Below are 20,778 nucleotides of genomic sequence, written 5' to 3'. Positions count from 1 at the left end.
CACCCATAAGTCTGATCTGTGTTCTCCAGTTATGCCTTTGTATGACATTATGTTAGCCCTTGTTAGCAAGTCTCCTCTCTCTCTCCTCTCAAGAAGAGACACCACTGTTATTAGCACAACTACATGGTCACTTTTATTTTGTTGGCAACACTTATTTACCTATTTATTCTAATTTTAACAGTGTAAATGTACTTTAATGAGTCTGTAACTCACTTGTTGACTTGATTTGATACTGATTAAACCTTCAGTGAAAGCAAGAGGGAGAGGGAAGGAAAGAAAGGCATAGAAAGTGAGAGAAAGAACCAGAAAGAGTTCATCAGCCCTCATCAGTCTTTACTGAAGTTATGTTGCGACACTAAACCAGCAGTCTGTTTATCCCTCTGTGAGGTAGGAGTGGTCAGAGAGTTTATTATTTTTTTTACACTTGCTCAGTGGACTGATCCTGGTGAGGAGCACCGTGGAGTCATCCTGTTTAAGTGCCTTTACAATCAAGCAAAAGGTGAGGGATCAAGGATCATCATTTGGAGGAATTACTCTTTGTTAAGTCTTGATCTGGAGGACTTATTCTTAGACTCTGGACATCTAATCTCAGCTGTCGCACTTGAGTAGTGAGATATTGGAACATCTACAGTAGAAGCTCCAGGACAAGAAGGAACTACCTTGCCACGTTTTAAAGCTTTGCATCCATGCAACCATCCTTTTTTTCCCCAAATGCTTCCTCCTACCTGGGCCCACAAGGGGAGCCCCCTCTGTCACGCACTGGCTTCATCATTCTCTCCATCATTATGGCCATTTTCACTGGTCCAGCCATCATACTTAACGCTACAGTGATCATTGTGACCCTCATGTACAAGCAGCTGAGGCAGCCGCTCAACTACGCTCTGGTGAACATGGCTGTGGCTGACCTGGGCACAGCCATGACAGGAGGGGTGCTGTCTGTGGTCAACAATGCCCAGGGGTACTTCTCCATGGGAAGAACAGGCTGCGTGATGGAGGGCTTTGCAGTGTCCTTGTTTGGTGAGCGAAAAGAAGAGCATTAAGTAGTTAATATAGTAGGTTAAGTAGTTTTATAAAACTGCTCATTTTATTACAGAATTATTGTACAACAAAAATATCCTTTCTTGTGTAAGATGAGGTGTCTTTTGTTGTTTTGTCCTGATATTTTGTAATGATAACAATAATTACTTTCAGTTTAACAAACATTTCATATGACAGTGTGACACATTTCATCACTGTGTTCACCATCATCATCTTCACGTAATCATAATATTCATTCACATTATTCAATTAGCAGGCACTTCCCTGCTTCTCCCATGCGTTTCCCCTGACTTTGCTTTGGTCACTTGTCCGCAGGCATCACATCTCTGTGCACGGTTGCTCTGATCGCAGTGGAGAGGATGTTTGTTGTATGTAAGCCATTGGGGCAGATAACCTTCCAAAAAAAGCATGCGGTTGGAGGTATTGCCTTTTCCTGGCTGTGGTCCCTCACATGGAACTTACCACCCCTGTTTGGCTGGGGCAGGTATGAGATGGAGGGTGTCGGGACGTCCTGTGCACCAGACTGGCACAACCGAGACCCTCATAACGTCTCCTACATCCTGGCTTACTTTGCAGTGTGCTTTGCTGCTCCATTTGCCCTTATCATGGCATCCTACACAAAGCTAATGTGGACATTACACCAGGTGAGCATTTAAACATTTGGCCTCATCATAGGCAGTGGTGGAAAGTAACTACTGTAAGTATATTTACTCAAATACTTACAATACTAAGTACAATTTTGAGGTACCTTTACTTTACTATACTATACTTTTCCACTACATTTATCTGACAGCTGTATTACTTTTCAAAATAATCTTTTACATCAAAAAACATTTGCTTAGTTTATAAAATACAGTGAATTGTTACAGATTAGACTTGTGGCTCCCAACCCTACAAAAAAGCAGTGTTGGGGCCTTGTCACAATTCAGATGTCTGAGCAGGTCCATTTCCCCTCCGGACTTCTCAGATGGTTTTATTTAAATAACTGTTTGAGGCAGAAAGAAGTAAAATTATCCAATATTTCACAAAAAAAAAACCAATAAGAGAAAAGCCAAAAAATAAAAAAATACAAATACAAATTTGTGTAGTAGAACTTTTTTTCCTTTGCTTTCCCTTTAATCATTTCACAACCCCACAGATTTATATTTTAACCCTTTGTGTTCAGTATGTGCCTTTTGCATGTAACCCAGGTTCATCTGTAAGTTTTCTGCTTTGTAGTTTCCCATTTTTCCTCTTATGCACTGTGCATGCAGGAGACTGGCAACATGAGAAGAGATTAAGGTTCATGATATGCAGCAGTGGTACCCTGTCAGTATCAAACCAGAGACTTTGCAGACATGTGGTGTGCATAGGCCAATGGAGCCCTAACTATTTACATCCTGTGTTACAGGTATCAAAGATGGCCTGTGTGGAAGGTGGTGCAGTAGCTAAAGGAGAGATGAAGGTGGCGTCCATGGTGGTCCTGATGGTCCTGATATTTCTGATCAGTTGGTTGCCTTATGCCAGCCTGGCCATGCTTGTGGTCTGCAACCCTGGTGTGGAGATTAATCCGCTGGTAGGCACAGTGCCAGTTTACCTGGCCAAGAGCAGCACTGTGTACAATCCTATCATCTACATCTACCTCAACAAACAGGTATTGTAACACCACATACAGATTATAATTTAATTGAGCCAGATGTGATGAAGAAATTGTAGGGAAAAGCTTGTTTTGAATCAGCTCTAAAATGCTTTGTTGTTTTGGGATGTCAGCACCATCTAGTGGTATTGATGGACAATCTACATTGTCTTAGGACAGATATTCAGTACAGAAATGTGATAAAAATGTAAAGACATAACTAAATTTGAATGTAACAATAACTCTTTTTATTTTATTGTAAATATTATAATTTTAATTGGTAAATTACACTTACAGAAACAAGATTTTTTTAAGTTTTCCCCTACTATAAAGTGCCTTTTTGAATTTCTTTATTCATAATCTTTTTTATGAAAAAAAACAAAAAGATATGTACATTACTGTAAAAAGTCGTTTAAGTCCTCTGAACAATTGTAACACTTTAACCCCCCTATTTAGCATTTATAAGTACTGTATAAACATTTAATAAATGTTGTATAACACACTATAATGTAGTTGTAAGAATTTTTAAATATTAATAAATGTACAGTATTTGTCAACAATAATAACTTCTACTATAAAGACATATTTTGATATTATTAGAACTGTTACAACTGCATTAATAAACACTAATTTCTGCTTTTCATTTTGGCATTTATTACATGTTTATATACTGATTATAAATGCTAAATAAGTTAGTGTTTATTTGGCAATATCTGTAACATTATTGTTAAATAGTTTTATATTTATTTCTATATTATATATATAATTTCTGATTTGTGTTTATGTTTGTATGCACAATAATGCACCTTGCACTAGCTGCTGAATGTTTGTTAATAAATACCTTGTTGAAATACCTTGGATCATTTTGTTTTCTACAGTTTCGTAAATATGCAGTGCCCTTCCTGCTGTGTGGGAAAGAGCCCTCGCTGGACGACCAGGCATCAGAGACGGCAACGACTGTGGAGATTTCAACCAACAAAGTGTCTCCTGCCTGAAATGCACACACACCTGCAACTATCCATTAAAAAGATTTTTGGCTGAAATATAATGTAATATAATATAATAATTCAGTTTACACATCCTTTTTTTAAATCCCTGGCTACACAGACATCAGTGAAGCTATGACTACAATGTTTGAATGTTTGTGTTTTTTAAACTGTGAGATGTATTGTGATTTTATAGTAGATATGAAGATTTCTTTAATGTTATGGGTAAAGACTTAGTGGTGGTGAAAACAGTATCCAGTGTCTATTTGTTCTCTAAAAAGTGCAGAATACAAATAAATGAGAACAGTAATTCAGCATAAGTTTATTCAATGATGATCAATAGAAAATAAAATATCAGTATCGATTCAAATAAAGTCAAGGCCAAAATAAAATGAAAAATACAAAAAATGTATTGATACAAAACCTAGAAGGTTATAGTAAAGCATTTGCTACTAAGAAAAATGATGTTTACCGAATAAAAACATTAAGGAGCAAATATCAAGACTTTCAAGTAGAGAACATTACCATGGGTCTTTCCATACTTTTGTACATATTTTACATTATCTTCTATTTTAATACAGCTTTCAGAACATTAATAGTTGTAATAGTAATTATAATCATAACAATATGAAGAAAACTAATAGAAACGTTCAAATCAATATGTGTTTCTCTGTAAACTGGTAATTTACCATTTTATTTTTTATTCCCTACCCGCAAACAGAGAAACAGTGCACCTTGAAAATATTTTTCAATACTCTTTCATTCTCAGCATTGTAAGGTGAGGTGTAAATGACAAATATAGATTCCACTAAACCATACACACAGTCACAAAAAGTACAAAATTGTCTCACCTTAATACACAAATTTGTTTAGAAAAAGGAGAAACAAAAGCACTATACAGTTACTTGTGCAAAGACAAACAGCTATGTGCTAATATTTAAATACCATTGGTATAGACTGAACCAAATCATTATTTTCTTTTATCAGGAATCCCTGACATGAGGTAAAAGTAAGTTCTTTTCATCTTTAGTTTAACACAACTTTTAAAAGTGTTTACAAAATAATGCATATCTTCAGTTCATCAGTACTGTAATTGCTACGAATAGTACAATGTGCCTGTTATGTGCATTGGTCCTTTTATATGACAGTTATCAACAAAAGGACTAGAACACATTTTTTTTTTACTCACAAACAATTCAAAGAGCCCTTTCAATGTGCACACAAAATGGAAAACCTACATTTTCATGACAGTATTCGGTTGAATTAGAGTACAGTACGCACTCGCCTACAAATCAAACACTCATGAACGACAGATCACATTAACCCCTAAATATCCTTGGTGCTAATTCAAACTCTCCATGGTAATGCCTGAAAGAGCCCACTTGAGTTCATTTAGTCCAGTATCCGCATTGTATCAATATATGATAATTGATTAAAAGAAAAAGATATTTTGTTGTCTTGTGTTCCAACTTGTGGGCTTCAGTTGCTCCTTTCCTAGGTTTCCCTCCTAGTCTCATTAATAAATATGATTAGGGGAAAAACACAAAGTCCAGGTTCAATCCTACCTAATCTCTTTTAAAGACTCCACTGTGACAGACAGGTAAGTTGAGACAATGATATGTTGTCACCGTTGCCTAACGAGGTATACTGTATGCAGGAACCAGGCAGGCTGAGAGAGAAAGGGGCGGGGGGTTAGTATTGCTTAGCCTCTCTCCAGCATCCTGACACCAGGACACCCTCTGTCCTTCTATCTACAACACACACTGGACTGTTTCTGACCTTTGGATGTGTGCATGTGTCTCCTGCCACCACAGGCACAGAGGCCTCACACACTACATGAAGGCTAAGATGTGATTGCCAAGATTCAGTACAAAGGTTTAATGGAATCACACCATGATCAACAAAGAAAATGTCATGGAAAATCCCAGCACAAGCTATGAGAAATATTAATTTATCCCTGTTATTACCATCTATCGGTTTTCTTTCTTTCAGCAGCAAAAAGGCATTTCAGTAGGGGCTGACGAAACCTAAGTTTGACTCTGAAACCAACTAAAAAAGCAGCATTGTTAATGCACTATGCATTTTAAATTATTGTGCATGCCCTGCACAAAATATGCAAACAAATGTGTTCATCACATCTGTATAAAATTTCAGCACTAGATCCTGGAGGCTTGCCTTCTAAAAATGCTCCTTTAAAGGGGGCTTAACCTTATGCAACTGGTGTTGGTTTAATGAAGTAACACATGTACTCCTATGCTAAAAATCAAAGCCATTTGCATATCTTGTGCAGTAGTGTTGTCACACAAGCAGAACCTCTTAAAAATGCTGTTTTCATAGGCAAAATAAAGGGTGCATATTAGCAAAAAATAAAAGGCAAATAAATATCAGAATATTGTACCTAATAAAATAATGCAAGTTTTATATCATAACAGGAGTCACAAGGGTCCATATTGCTGATCTTTTAAATGATACATAATTACAAAATATAGAATATCTCTTTACAAAGTTTCTTTTGTTATATAATACAATTTACAGCATATCAACTATGAAATATTAATCAGGCTATTCTAAAATTTTGAAATAACCTGCCTGCTAGTGCATTTATCACAAAATGCTTTTGTTCAAAAGTACATATCTCAAGTTGAATGATGCTATAAGTAGGACAGTTAGTTCCTGCATAATCTGGTACAACTCTACCGGTGCTCTTCCCTTTTTGACTCAGCTGTAGCAATCATGAAATGGTCTGTTCTAACAACAAAGGGATCAAGTTATAGTAACGACTACGGGAGGAGATATCCCTTTCTATGCTTGCATTGAAAACTTGCATGATATGCCAAACCTTAATAAAGTGACCGAGGTAATGACATCATACATCTGATTGTCATCAACCTTAGAGACCTGCCCTAGAGAGTATCCCACACCTTTGCCAATTGGTCCATCTTTCACTGGCATCAATGTCCTCATCTCTGATTGGCTGCAGGCTGAACCTGTATGCCACCTCCAGGTCAAGGCCTTTGACAGGAGGGTGCAGTCAGTCCCTCTGTGCTCAGCAGGGATGCTTTCTGGCTGTGTGCTGTGACCTCCTTTGCTGGCAGGTGGAGAACAATTAAATGAACGGGACTAATGTATCTCTCTTCTATATGCCTTTTCTCTTCAATGTAAAAGGCACTTCTTTTGGTCAGAGCCAACAGATGCATTTCTTTTTTAATTTTCACTGATTTAGTCTGACAAGGTTCTAAATTGTAGATTTCTCCAGCCACTGCTATAAAGTTGTGATGCAGATCATCTCGTCTGCCAGGTCCTCCTCATAAGGAGCTCTCTGTTCTGTCTCTGGCTCCTCGTCGCTGTAGCTGGCTGCGGTGTCCTGCAGTTCATAATCCCTTGGAGTCAGAATGGGGAACACGTTGACCCCATTGTGGCTTGGGGCCATCCCTCCGTTCAGCAGATGACTGGCTGCACTCTCCATTTCATCTATTGTCATCTCACACGCATCTGCTATCTCATGCTTTGTGGCAGCGACGAACTTGGGGTCCTTGGCATATCTCCCAAGCCCTTCTGATATCAAAACCTGCTCGACAGAATGGGAGGAAAAAATATGTTACTGTGGATTTGTTGCAATCTTGTTTTACTTATCTTGCTTGTCACATTGTTTTGCAGCATAAATCTAAAAATGTGCCTGTGAGATCAAAGTCTTTGGTCAGGCATACCTCCCCTCTCCCTACATCCCGACTAAGCCTCAAACTCACCGCTTCCACAAGGCTGGTGGCGCTGCCTCTCTTCTGGTGATACTGGTTATGGTACTCAGGTGGCACCTGCAGGTGGACAGGTGAGTACGTCCTCTGGGAGAACTCGGGGTCGTCTGTGTACCAGGAGCTCTTGCGCACCGACACTTGGCTGCTAGCAGCACTCTCCCTGTATGGGTGGTCCACACGGATGAGAGGGGTGTAGTATGGTGACTGGTCTTTACTGGCAGGGGTGGCAGGGGGAGTGGCCCAGGAGCGGGTGGAGCGGGTCGGGGAGAGGCGGTGGGCTCTGCTGGAGTCCAGGCCTGCTACAGCCATAACCTGATGGGTCAGGAGAGACACATGATACAAACACAACCGCACAACAGGCAGTCGTAGTACTACTTTACTACTAACTACAACTACTACTTCTACTCCAGGAGGATGTGTGCATTTACCTTACTTCAACAAATATACATATTTTAAAATTTCTGTTTAATTATTAATTATATATTTTTGCTTATTAGAGGAAAATATCATACGTTTCAATTTAGAGACTGAGGGAAGTAATAAAATAATTCCAAACATGTCCAAAATGTGACGTGAGCAAACAGTACACGTGAGATATGTGTTACCTGGTGCTGCATGAGGTGCAGTGGTAGAGCAGTACGCTGATGTGGAAGCTCGTCCTGGCTACTTTGTCTGCGCAGACACTCAAAGTTGAAGGATGGCCTCCTGTTACCTGAGCAAGTCAGGAGTGGACAAGTGAGTGACCTCATGCAGGGAACATTGACAGCATGCAACATTGCAAACACTCAAGGAATGTGAAACTGGGTGAGTGGGTAAATCATACAGTGAGTGTTAAATGTATCAGTTTGAGTGCATGCAGCAGAGTGACCCTTTGATGACAAAGAAAGTGTTTTAAAACTTCTTTTATGGAGAGCTGCATATGTATCATAGTCTACAGTTGGTTTATAGCTAGCCTACAGCATGTTTTTTTTACTATGTTCAAATTAATGCAGCCATCAGCCATCTTGCTCAGAACAATTATGCTTTTAATGATGTACAAAAACCAACATGAGCCAGATTTATATTTTACAGTTGAATATGTTGATATTTCATCATATTTGCTTCTATTCTTCATATATTATGTTTAAATAAGATCTACTCTGAGTGATAACAATTATTATTGTGTGTGTTACTGGTGATGCTGTGTGCATGGATAAGAAACATGTGTCAGCTCAAGGTTTACACTCTCTACCAAAGTTTATGTTTGGGTCCTACAAGGTGTAGGGGCCCAATGATTCAATCTGTCGTGACTTCTCATATTATGTGGCCTCAGCAAGATATTTCTGTGTTTTAGTTTATTTAAAATTAATACAATTTATTACTTGGAAAATTGTATGTAGCCATGTATAAGGTAAACGTTTAACACATGTTGCAGGATACAAGAGGGTAAGATACCTTGAGGAGTGGCAGGAAGCAGACGTCTCTTTGGTGACCTCCGTGAGTCGCGGTAGAGAGGCTGCTCGTCATCGTCATAGTAACTGTCAGGGTGATGGTAACCTTTGGGAGTCTCGTACTCCGTGTCACTGTTCTGGTACCTGTCAACATATAGAATAAAGAGCATGTTGGAAGGCAATGGTTTGGCACACACTGTCCCAAACCCCTTTCATTTTGATTACATTTCTGTTCATTTATACATCTTTATACATGTTTCCTATTCTGAGCATGGTACAACTGCGCATGAGTTTGCTACATAAGCTCAAAAGCCAGTCAGAAAGAGGAATACCTGTCCCCTGACAGCATACTGTCGTCTTCATAAAACTCCTCCCCGCTGTAATACTCCCCAGAGAAGCGGTCTTCATCAAACTCCTCCTCCCTGCGGATGGTGGGGTGTCGTCCATCCACTCCGTGGGACCTGATGAGAGGTCAGGACACACGGGTCAGAGCGTACACACTGCTGCTGTTCAGGGCGGTTACTGGAATAGGGCCATGCACTGCCATGCAGACGCAAGCCTCCAGGGGGCAGTGATGCAACTGGCCACCCATATTAACCACAGCCAAACCAAGACAACAGGCAGTTTCGGGCTGAAGAGCATCTGTCATCTAAACATCCCATCCACTTTGAGGTCCTTCATTTGATTAAATAAAACACAGCTCTCTTCTGGTTAGGAATCGTAGAGTGAATTAAGTGTAGGACTTTTGGGGTTATGAGCATGAAACAGAACTAGTGGTGACTAGCAGTGCGGTTTTTGAAAAACATTCTCATACACTTCCTTGTTTTCGAGCATCTGGATCCTTCTTCCAAGCAAGCACGTCACGTTGATACATGCATAAAGCAGGGCTGCTCTCAGCGATATGCTGGCCACTGACATTTATGTTATTTCTCCTTTTACTGTAAAGCATTGACACAACTGCATCATAACAGAGGCAGATGATAACCAGACAAATGACTGGCCAGCATATAGCACATAACACTGACTTAGCAAGGATGCAACCATTCACTGATCCAAAACCAAGTCATGAAACAAATAAACATAATAAACAATAAAGTCCTTCTTTTGCTGTTGAGACAAACTGCTGGAGCCAAACCTAGAAAAACAACATACCTAACATAGGCCTCATAGTAGCGCCTTCTGTCCAAGAAAGCAGAGGGATGGTTGAGAGAAAGCATTTTGGTTAGGAAGGAGAAAGGGAGGAGAGAACACAGAGAAAAGGGCGGAGAAAGCGTGACATATATATCATACAGTATATGAATCATATACAGCATTCTTATATATATGTATGAGGAGGAGAAAGCGTGATGGCATCGACTCCAGTGTTGGTTGACAATTCCATTTTCTATTTTTAAGATAAGAACCAAACTAAAAATCATTTGTCTTTTGTAAAGTGGCAGCAATGAAATTGTCCCCTAAACTTATTGGGTACTAAAGAAAAACAGGCCCAATACTGGAGCGGCTGACTAAACAGAGCATGGGAAATCAGGAGATAAGTGTACTATTGCTCACTTATGAAATTAACTGTCAGTATAAGAGTAGGCTTCTGATCCATTATGGAATGAAGGGTTTACCATATATGTTTGTGAAACGTGAAGGTTTGATAAGAAGCTGGGTCCTGCCTGTGGGGAAAAAATACTTATGCAACAGATAATGTCCACAGGTCTTCTCGTTGCACCAACCACTTCAGGTATAGAAACTAATACCAATGTTTTTTAAATTTTCCTAAGTTAAGGGCTGTCAACAGCCTAAGATAGCTGTGTAAAAGGAGAACAGTGGAACAAGAAATCCATTCAAAAACTTCTGCTATTGTTTTTTTTTTTATCTATCCATTGAAGTTTACGTCTTCAACATTTAAGGGCAAATCCATATCTAGACAGTTTGCAGATGTTATCATTGTGTGATATTCTATGTATTCTATGAGCTATTTTGTGATTAAGTATTTTACGTTCTCTTAACTGTCTATCTCTTCACAAAAATCATGAGAAAGAATTGCTTAATAGGAAGAACACAACCAACTAGGGCAGGGCATTAATTCAAAATAACCATTTATCATGCCTCCATATATGTATCTTGAAAAAATTCTCCTATCTAAATGAACAAACTAAATTTGACCAAAATCTGTCATAGCATGGGATCTTAAATAGTTCTAAATTTTGGGAAATATGCAGAATTAAATGAGATGGCAGATACCAGTCTCTTTTCTGTACAGTAAATATGAAGCTACCACCTGCAGCCAGTTAGCTTAGTTTGGCGTAAGACTGAAAACAGGGGGGAACAGCCTCTATAGCAACAAGATGCAATTAGTGCTTTTAGGCAGACTTTATTACCATTGGACAGAGCCAGGCTAGCTGTATCCCCCTGTTTCCCGTCTTCATGCTAAGCTGAGCTAACCGTCTCCTGGCTGTGGCTTCATATTTACCATACAGACATGAGAGTGGTATCAATCTTTTCATCTAATGCTCGACAAGAAAGCGTATATCCCCAAAATGTCTGACTAATTCTATAAGAAGAGGTCAAATTGAATGTTTTTAAATGACACTTGAACAATCTTCAAAAAAGTTTTAATTTTAACTTAGAGAAACCCATAGTATGGTTTGCACTTCAAAAATAACAGGCAATTTCTACTTTCATCATTGTCTGCATTAAATTTGACCCTACTGTCAAATAAAGTATCTGCCCATTCTACAAAGAATTTCTCTCTGTATGAATGTTCAGTCTTGACTCAAAGTAAATTGATATGTTGAGAAAGAAAAACTTTGCTTTCGTTGTTACAGCTACAAAAATCTATCGTGGCTATGTTGGAAATATCTGGATGTAATATGATTTTACATGTTTAGTTCACATGTAATTTTTACATTTGGCAAGTTCAGCAACAAGAACACAACACCAAACAAAATGTGCTCAGAGACAAAGGGTACACAGATATTTCAGCTCACAGATCTCACTCTACATCTGTCGTTTGAACCATTTCACAAGGCTGATGATCAGTGTGTGAATACCTTTGACCCTGGGGTGTCCGAGGCTTGTCGTAGTCATAGTAGGAGCTTCGAAGACCTGGGTAGCCATTGGGAGGTGCATGTTCATAGTAACGATGGTGTCCTCCATTGGGCAGACTGGACATGTTGGCGTTGTTGAGGTTGATGTTGGTGGATTTGGGAGACTTGCCGTAGGAGTTGTGGTGGCGGTGGTGATGGTGGTGGTGGTGATGGTGCTGGTTGGGGTGGGACATTGCGTTGGCTCGAGACAGGCGTCCCACCGGCTGCTCCATATGGGCGTAGTGAGGTGGAGGCTGCACCTGTAGAGGTCGCTGTGTGGCGTTGGTCTGATGGCCGTTGGATCGCCGATGACCACCGTTCATGAGATGGTTACCGAAGAGTCCGCCGTTACGCTGTGAAGGAACGCTCAGAGTAAAACCACCAGGGCTTCTTACAAAGCAGCAGAACAAATGTGCTATTGATGTTAAGTCTGGGGGCTGATTTTCTTTTCAGAAATTGTATGAGCAAAAAGAAGTTCAGAAGCTGGTTTCATGGCACATGATGTGAACAAAATGAATGCACTGTTTATAGTTTGTTGGAATTGAAATGGAGGAAAAACAAAGGAAGCCAAAATAAACCAAATGAACAAAAAACTACATATTGTAGCAGTATAAATTAGAGACAGTACATCTACTACACATTTAGCTGATTAATATTTCGCTGAGTACATTTCCTTTTATAAATAGTTTTTTTTATATGTGCATTACCATGAAAAATACCAATAACTAACTTTACAAGCACAATATTTAAATTTAGCCACAAACATTCCTCCTGTCATGTAAAATTAAATCAGTTACCCTATAAATTTCCTCGTCTTCCTCTGGAATAAAGTCTACTAGCTCGTCATCTTGCAGATCACATGATATCGCTCGGCGAATTTCGGGCCCAATATCATGCAGCGTGCGAAGGCCAGCCTGTAACCATGACAATAAGAGGGCTAAACGCTACAGCGGGGACCTTCATCTTACAACTCACAGTACGGAATCTGACATCATACAGTCACAACCACCACACATACTGGGCATACACACACCTGTCCTGGAATATGCAACACCTGACATTTACAGCACTGACAGACTGTGAGAGATGAGAACACGCAGACACACAAATGTGCTCTCCTGAATGCAACCTGCTGTGAGTATTACTTAGCTGAAATGTTTTCCAGCATCCAGCTGTGCTTTGACTCACATATGCTGCAGTGAGTGCAGTAAAGAACTTTTCTTCCTTTCCTTTCCTTTGTAGGTGTACTTAACCACATTAGCACACTATACACAAAAATGTCATTACAAATGAACTAAAAGCTGGTTATGTTTACTGTCTGACAATGATATATGGGGATATATTGTAGCCATATATCGTACATTATAAGGTAACAGAAATGGCAATAAGCTTTGCATGTGAATTTCATGAGTCAATGAGTGAATTGTGATGCACAGAAAACACATGGAATAATGGCTGGAGACGATGACACACGCTTAACATCAACATCTATGATATTTAAAGATGCAGAGACACAAAATAACAACTTCACACATTGGAAACATATAAATCACAGTAACAGATTCATACTGTACACCAAGATCATGAACGTCCTGCTGGATCATAAACCACAACATTAGCACACGTAATGATATTTGAATGAAATGAGCAAAGACACATTTTACACAACTACATTACAGTGCTCAAAAATCCATGTTTTCACGCAATTTCAAACAATCTCTCTCCTCTCTCTCATAAATAACACACAAACACTGTGAGACTCACCTGTAAAGCGATAGCTGTGTTGTTCTGGGAGGGGTGAGCACCCACCAGGCCTTCCTCTTTACGTTTCTTGAATTTCCTAAAGTAGTCCTGTATCAGGAAGGTGGCATAGAACTTCCCCACGGTTACCTCATCATCTGAGTGAACAGACCACACAAATGCTTCCTGTGTCAGCAGGTCACTACACACAGTACCCTGGGAGAGAGGAGAGACTCTTCTCCTCCCTCATCCATTCTCCTTAAAATTGTAGGTCCATCACCCTAGGACTGCAGACAAGTGAGGCACTCTTCAACCCCAATCAACCAAAATGATTTAAATCCAAATTATATACATCCATCTTGATGGTGTATATACTGTACCTCAATCTGCACCACCTGAGATCCTTCGCTGTGTTTCAAAAAGAACAGAAAATCAAATATTTGCTACAAAATCTTTGTGTTGTGTTTGTAAATTTCTATATCTGAAAAGCGTTAGATGATAAAAGTGAGATCGTCTACATTACATGATTTTAAATTGGATGGATTCAAGTGGTGGAATTAATGTTTCAACACCTACAGTATCATTGTGACCCATTAAAGCTGTTAGTAATAACTACTGTAACTTCTCTGTCCCTTCTTCCTTAATGCTGGGCTACTGATGAAGAGGACACAGTGAGCAGAATTAAGATCAAATAGACTACAAATAAGCAAACAGTACGATTAAAAAATACGGCTACTTTTCAATTAGCAGTGTGTAATTAGCAGTGACATTCAGGCTGCAAATAGAGACTTTTCAATCTTTCGATAAAATTTTAATTTATTTAAATTTAATTTACCCCTCCTTGAACCGCCACCTTAACGTGGTGGAGGGGTTTGAGTACCCGAATGACCCTGGGAGCTATGTTGCCTGGGGCTGTATGCCCCTGGTAGGGTCACCCATGGCAAACAGGTCCAGGGTGACGGGTCAGACCAAGAGCGGTTCAGAAGCCCCTTATGGATTACTTAAAATCAAGGCCAGTTACGTCGCCGGATTGGCGCTACCGGGCCCCACCCTGGAGCCAGGCCTGGGGTGGGTGCCCGACGGCGGCGCCTGGTGGCTGGGCCTTTCCCCACGGGGCCGGCCGGGCACAGCCCGAAGGAGCGACGTGGGGCCGTCCTCCGTGGACCCACCACCCGCAGGAGGATCCGTAGGGGCGGTGCAGAGAGATCTGGGCGGCAGTCGAAGGCAGGGGCCGGCGACCAGATCTCCGGACACAGAAACTGGCTCTAGGGACATGGAATGTCACTTCGCTGGGGGGAAGGAGCCTGAGCTTGTGCGGGAGGTTGAGCGTTACCGGCTAGATATAGTCGGCCTCGCCTCCACGCACAGCCTGGGCTCTGGAACCCGTCTCCTCGAGAGGGCTGGACGCTCCATTTCTCTGGCGTTGCCGGCGGGGGAGAGGCGGGGGCTGGTGTGGGCCTGCTCATAGCCCCACAGCTCAGCCGTCCACGTGTTGGAGTTTACCCCAGTGAGCGAGAGGGTCGCGTCCCTCCGCCTCCGGGTGGGGACAGGTCTCTCACTGTTGTGGCGGCCTACGGGCCGAACAGCAGTGCAGAGTACCAGGCCTTCTTGGAGTCCCTGGGAGGGGTACTAGACAGTGCACCACCCGGGACTCCGTTGTTCTACTGGGGACTTCAACGCCCACGTGGGCAACGACAGTGACACCTGGAGAGGGGTAATCGGAAGGAACGGCCCCCTGATCTGAACCCGGCGGTGTTCAGTTGTTGGACTTCTGTGCTAGTTACAGTTTGTCCATAACTAACACCATGTTCAAGCACAAGGGTGTCCATCAGTGCACGTGGCACCAGGACACCCCTAGGCCGGAGGTCGATGATCGACTTTGTTGTCGTATCATCTGACCTCCCCGCCGCGTGTCTTGGACACTCGGGTGAAGAGAGGGGCGGAGCTGTCAACCGATCACCACCTGGTGGTGAGTTGGATCCTCTGGCGGGGAGGAAGCCGGACAGACTTGGCAGGCCCAAGCGTATCGTGAGGGTCTGCTGGGAACGCCTGGCGGAGCCCTCTGTCAGCAGGGTCTACAACTCACACCTCCGGGAGAGCTTCTCCCAGATCCCGGGGAGGTTGGGGACATTGAGTCCGAGTGGACCATGTTTTCCACCTCCATTGTCGATGCGGCTCTCGTAGCTGTGGTCGCAAGGTTTCTGGTGCCTGTCGCGGCGGCAATCCCGAACACGGTGGTGGGCGCCGGAAGTAAGGGATGCCGTCAGGCTGAAGAAGGAGTCCTATCGGGCCTTGTTGGCTCGTGGGACTCCCGAGGCAGCTGACAGGTACCGGCAGGCTAAGCGTGCTGCAGCCCGTGCGGTCACAGAGGCAAAAACTCAGGACTGGGAGAGGTTCGGAGAGGCCATGGAGGAGGACTATCGGTCGGCCTCAAAGAAATTCTGGCAAACCGTCCGACGGCTCAGGAGGGGAAGAAGCAGTGCTTCACCAACACCTTGTACGGTGCGGGTGGAGAGCTGTTGACCTCGACTGGGGATGTTGTCGGACGGTGGAAGGAATACTTTGAGGATCTCCTCAATCCCGCTGTCACGTCTTCCGAAGAGGAAGCGGAGGCTGGGGACCGGAGGCGGACTCATCCATCACCCTGGCCGAAGTCACTGAGGTTGTTGGCAAGCTCCTTGGTGGCAAGGCTTCGGGGTGGATGAGATCCGTCCTGAGTATCTTAAGTCTCTGGATGTTGTGGGACTGTCTTGGCTGACACGTCTCTGCAACATCGCGTGGCGGTCTGGGACAGTGCCTCTGGACTGGCAGACCGGGGGTGGTGGTCCCTCTGTATAAGAAGGGGGACCGGAGGGTGTGTTCCAATCACAGAGGGATCACACTTCTCAGCCTCCCGGTAAGGTCTATTCCAGGGTACTGGAGAGGAGAATTGGTCCGATAGTCGAACCTCGGATTCAGGAGGAGCAGAGTGGTTTCGTCCCGGTCGTGGAACACTGGACCAGCTCTATACTCTCCATCGGGTGCTCGAGGGTTCATGGGAGTTTGCCCAACCAGTCCACATGTGCTTTGTGGATCTGGAGAAGGCATTCGACCGTGTGCCCCGGGCGCTTTGTGGGGAGTGCTCTGGGAGTATGGGGTCCGGGGCCCTTTGCTAAGGGCTGTCCGGTCCCTGTATAACCGGAGCAGGAGCTGTGTTCGCATTGCCGGCAGTAAGTCAGACCTGTTCCCGGTACATGTTGGACTCCGCCAGGGCTGCCCTTTGTCACCGGTTCTGTTCATAATTTATATGGACAGAATTTCTAGGCGCAGTCAGGGGCGGAGGGTGTCCGGTTTGGGAACCACAGGATCTCATCTCTGCTGTTTGCAGATGATGTCGTTCTGATGGCTTCTTCAAACCGGGACCTGCAGCATGCACTGGGACGGTTTGCAGCCGAGTGTGAAGCAGCTGGGATGAGAATCAGCTCTTCCAAATCTGAGGCCATGGTTCTTGACCGGAAAAAGGTGGTTTGCTCTCTTCGCGTGGGTGGGGAGTCCTTGCCCCAAGTGGAGGAGTTTAAGTATCTTGGGGTCTTGTTCACGAGTGAGGGACGGATGGAGCGTGAGATTGACAGGCGGATCGGTGCAGCGTCTGCAGTGATGCGGGCGCTGTATCGGACCGTTGTGGTAAAGAAGGAGCTGAGTCGAAAGACAAAGCTCTCGATTTACGGTCAATCTACGCTCCTGCCCTCACCTATGGTCATGAGCTTTGGGTAGTGACCGAAAGGACAAGATCGCGGATACAAGCGGCCGAAATGGGCTTCCTCCGCCGAGTGGCTGGGCGCCCCTTAGAGATAGGGTGAGGAGCTCAGTCACACGGGGAGCTCGAGTAGAGCCGCTGCTCCTCCACGTCGAGAGGAGCCAGCTGAGGTGGCTAGGGCATCTGATCCGGATGCCTCCTGGACGCCTCCCTCGGGAGGTGTTCTGGGCATGTCCCACCGGGAGGCGGCCCCGGGAAGACCCAGGACACGCTGGAGGGACTATGTCTCTCGGCTGGCCTGGGAACGCCTCGGATCCCCGGAGGAGCTGGAGGAAGTGTCTGGGGCGAAGGAAGTCTGGGAGTCCCTGCTTAGACTGCTGCCCCCGCGACCCGGCCCCGGATAAGCGGAAGAAGATGGATGGATGGATGGATAAATTTAATTTAAACAACTGCCATTAATTTACCTTTGAGGCAGGGGTGTGTGTGAACCAAATTCTTTTTTTTAATGTCGAGAATGCCATTTAATTTACTACTTTAGCACATGCAAGCAAGCAGATCTACAGTATGCATCATATATGTCAGTATGTTTGAGTGAATTCACCTGTTTGTGCTCATGTATGCCTTTTTGTTATATGATGTGTGCTATCCAGTGAATATTATACTTAAAACTTTGTATGGGCATGTTCTTGCATGTATTTTTTAATTTGAAGAGTTTGTGAGAATCATTCTGAAGCAGAGGTCTGAATCACTTTGAACAAGCACGCTGGGGACAGAGATCGGAGAGAGAGGCAACACTAGTTCCATGCCACCACCCTAAAACAGAACTGCTTCAGAATATTCTGAAGTGCCTCAGAGTTTTGGATACAGAGATATAAAAGTGTGAGAAAAATAAGCTGTGGAAGCTCAAGCAGTGAGAAAAGGACAGAGATTAAGACAAGGAGACAGTCAGAGAAATAGAGAAAGGAGAGACAGAGATTAGTGAGAAAGACAGAGCATGCACTTGCACAGTGGTCTACAAGGCCATGCAAGCCCCAAGCCCAGCAGACAGTCAGTGGCCTCCAGCATCCAGGGCAGGAGGGAGGAGTGTGGATCAAACACACATGGATATGAAACATGAACAGAGCAGAAACAGCACGATACAGCTTTACTTGTGTGTGAGTATTTATGTGTGTGTGAGTGAATTTTTATTTAAGGACATACTTATGAAAACGCAGTTTGGAGTTTCCTGTAATTTTATGCAAACAGCATGTGGGCAGCATATGGTGTGTGTGTGATTCTGTGGAAGCTGCTCTAGCTTGGTTTGTGTGTCAAACTATAACAGAAGGACTAGGAGGTGTATGTGATTTCATTGACAGACTCAGGCCGATTACACTAACCACCAGCAGGGGGCACCACTTGATCCAGCAGCTTCATGCTGGTTCTCTTCCAGATTTTCTTGATGACAGCTCGCAGCTCCTCGTTGGCCTGCTCCAGATTACCTGCACCACAGGGAAACAAACATCCCTGAGAAACCAGCACTCCGGTTCACAGCCATTTTAAATCCAGAAATGCTCGTAATTACAGGTAACAGAGAGTGTTCAGTAATGCATCAGCAGAGTATTGTATGTGTTTTCTAGGAGCAGTACAGTGTCATGTGGCTTATATTTGGCTCATACCTTCTGTTTTGATCTTCAGGGCGGTGCGCACCAGTGCAAACAAAGTGGCGTTAAACATGACTGTGCCGTCGCTGTTCAGAGGCATGTTCATGGCTACCAGCCTCTGAAAGAAGAGCAGATAGAGGCCTTTAACATGGTAGAACAGGCCAGCTAAATGATGGAAAAGAGATAATAAAAGAAGAGCGGAGAAGAGACCTTGCAAGCGACTCTGTGAGGGCACAGTTTGCCGAACCCGAGAGGAGGCTGGATACGACGAAGGAGTGTTACAACATCCAGATGTTTAATTCTGCCCCTGTATGAGAAAGAAAACAGATGTAAGACGTTAATTGTCAATATACGTACTGACAGAGACAAATGACTACACACAAACATACTTTTGGATACTATGGGTACATACTTTGCCTCTGGGTCGTACTCTGACCAAATTCTCTTGAATTCATCGAGGTGGTGTGGACCAAGAATGGACCAATCACGTGTTAGATAGTCAAAGTTGTCCATGATGACGGCCACAAACAAATTGATAATCTGGATGAGAAAGAAAACTGTTTTACATACATGTGCTTAATGTTGGAGGCCTTTTCACATGTTTCTACAAATGCGAAAAACTGTGGAAAAGTGAGTAACAGCGCAATTACTACACACAGAAGATTTGTAGTTTTTTGAACTACAGCAATATACATTAAAATGAGTTTAAACTACAAAATAAAAGTGTAAATACTGATTTAGACAGTTAAGAAAGGCCTTTTGAGTTGTGACCAAAAAGTTACTGTTACATGCTATTCCATGAGAGTTACAGACCAGACCAATTAAACTAAATTAAAACAATAGACATACATTGTTGTGGCATTAGTGGTGACTACTTTGAACTTTATTGAAAAGGAACTACTATGATGCTATCTTGCTTGTTGCTCTCTCTTAACAGACTGTTTTATGTTGATTACACAGATTATTATTGAGTTACGGCCAATTTCATATTACCATTTTGTTTAGCTCTCTTATTGAGAGCCATGTTGTTTATGGAATATCTGTAGAGTTGCATGGGCCTCGGTTGTACATGAACAAATATGTAGAGCAAGGTTTTACATTAATAATACTTCAACTGCAGAAAAGACAGCCTTTCAAACACTGTTTAATTTTTCTGTGTACCAAGAAGGCGCAGAGCATGTAGAAGGTGATGAAGTAAACTATTGCAAATCCACTGCCACATGTCATCTCTTCCCCGGGGTTGTAGTCGGACTCTGGGTCACACAGTTTCCCCGGCATACAGGCCAACATGATCTCCTGCCATGCCTCTCCAGTGGCACATCTGGGGAACAGACAGGCAAGACAGACACAAATTAATCACTCAAGTAACCCAGAAAATTAAAAATACAGTGATATCAGTTTCCTGATGACCCCTGACCCCCAAAAGCCTACACACCTGAAGAGAAGCAGCACAGCCTGAGGGAAGGTCTGGAAGTTGTTGTTTCTGTTGATGTGCGTACCGTCCACCATGGCAACCTTTCCAAACACCTGAAGAAGAAATATCGACCACATTAATTTAACCGCAACCTTTCCAATTTGGGTAAGACAGGAAAAATATTTTCTGTCACATTTAGTTACCAACCTGCATGCCAATGACAGCGTAGATGAAGAACAGCATGGCTATCAGAAGAGCAACATATGGCAGAGCCTTCAGGCAAAAGAGAGAAAAGATAGTAGAAAAAGTTTAATATGCGTGACTTTAATATTTCCCTTAGTCAATGATCA

At 42.9% G+C, this 20,778-nt stretch overlaps 2 protein-coding genes across 15 annotated transcripts in view; one reads left to right on the top strand and one right to left on the bottom strand.

Moving 5' to 3' along the window:
• The first annotated feature begins 453 nt into the window (after positions 1 to 453).
• On the top strand, positions 454 to 3,893 carry LOC122863181 (parapinopsin-like). The gene is made up of 4 exons (XM_044169408.1): positions 454 to 1,017; positions 1,354 to 1,682; positions 2,429 to 2,671; positions 3,532 to 3,893. The coding sequence occupies exons 1-4, from the start codon at positions 687 to 689 to the stop codon at positions 3,646 to 3,648; spliced, it is 1,020 nt and encodes a 339-aa protein (XP_044025343.1). The 5' UTR covers positions 454 to 686; the 3' UTR covers positions 3,649 to 3,893.
• Positions 3,894 to 3,937: 44 nt separating this feature from the next.
• The window catches only part of cacna1da (calcium channel, voltage-dependent, L type, alpha 1D subunit, a), a 65,854-nt gene continuing 49,013 nt past the window's right edge, over positions 3,938 to 20,778 (bottom strand). For 11 of the 14 annotated variants that reach the window (XM_044169300.1, XM_044169312.1, XM_044169291.1 and 8 more), the window contains 16 exons: positions 20,636 to 20,701; positions 20,450 to 20,541; positions 20,176 to 20,335; positions 19,427 to 19,554; positions 19,225 to 19,321; positions 19,030 to 19,132; positions 18,751 to 18,852; positions 13,663 to 13,796; positions 12,696 to 12,812; positions 11,863 to 12,251; positions 9,974 to 10,000; positions 9,154 to 9,282; positions 8,826 to 8,965; positions 7,997 to 8,103; positions 7,386 to 7,703; positions 3,938 to 7,207 (listed from right to left, as the gene is read on the bottom strand). In XM_044169300.1, coding sequence (XP_044025235.1) covers positions 6,902 to 7,207; positions 7,386 to 7,703; positions 7,997 to 8,103; positions 8,826 to 8,965; positions 9,154 to 9,282; positions 9,974 to 10,000; positions 11,863 to 12,251; positions 12,696 to 12,812; positions 13,663 to 13,796; positions 18,751 to 18,852; positions 19,030 to 19,132; positions 19,225 to 19,321; positions 19,427 to 19,554; positions 20,176 to 20,335; positions 20,450 to 20,541; positions 20,636 to 20,701 — 2,415 coding nt within the window. In that variant the 3' untranslated portion in view covers positions 3,938 to 6,901. The remainder of the gene's footprint in view (positions 7,208 to 7,385; positions 7,704 to 7,996; positions 8,104 to 8,825; positions 8,966 to 9,153; positions 9,283 to 9,973; positions 10,001 to 11,862; positions 12,252 to 12,695; positions 12,813 to 13,662; positions 13,797 to 18,750; positions 18,853 to 19,029; positions 19,133 to 19,224; positions 19,322 to 19,426; positions 19,555 to 20,175; positions 20,336 to 20,449; positions 20,542 to 20,635; positions 20,702 to 20,778) is intronic. The other 3 variants (XM_044169308.1, XM_044169361.1, XM_044169330.1) reach the window with 3 other exon arrangements.

This window comes from Siniperca chuatsi, linkage group LG2 (genome assembly GCF_020085105.1).
Source record: "Siniperca chuatsi isolate FFG_IHB_CAS linkage group LG2, ASM2008510v1, whole genome shotgun sequence".
Taxonomy (NCBI): Eukaryota; Metazoa; Chordata; class Actinopteri; order Centrarchiformes; family Sinipercidae; genus Siniperca; species Siniperca chuatsi.
The sequence above is the reverse complement of the archived record's forward strand: the minus strand, read 5'-3'. Positions and strand labels throughout refer to the sequence as shown.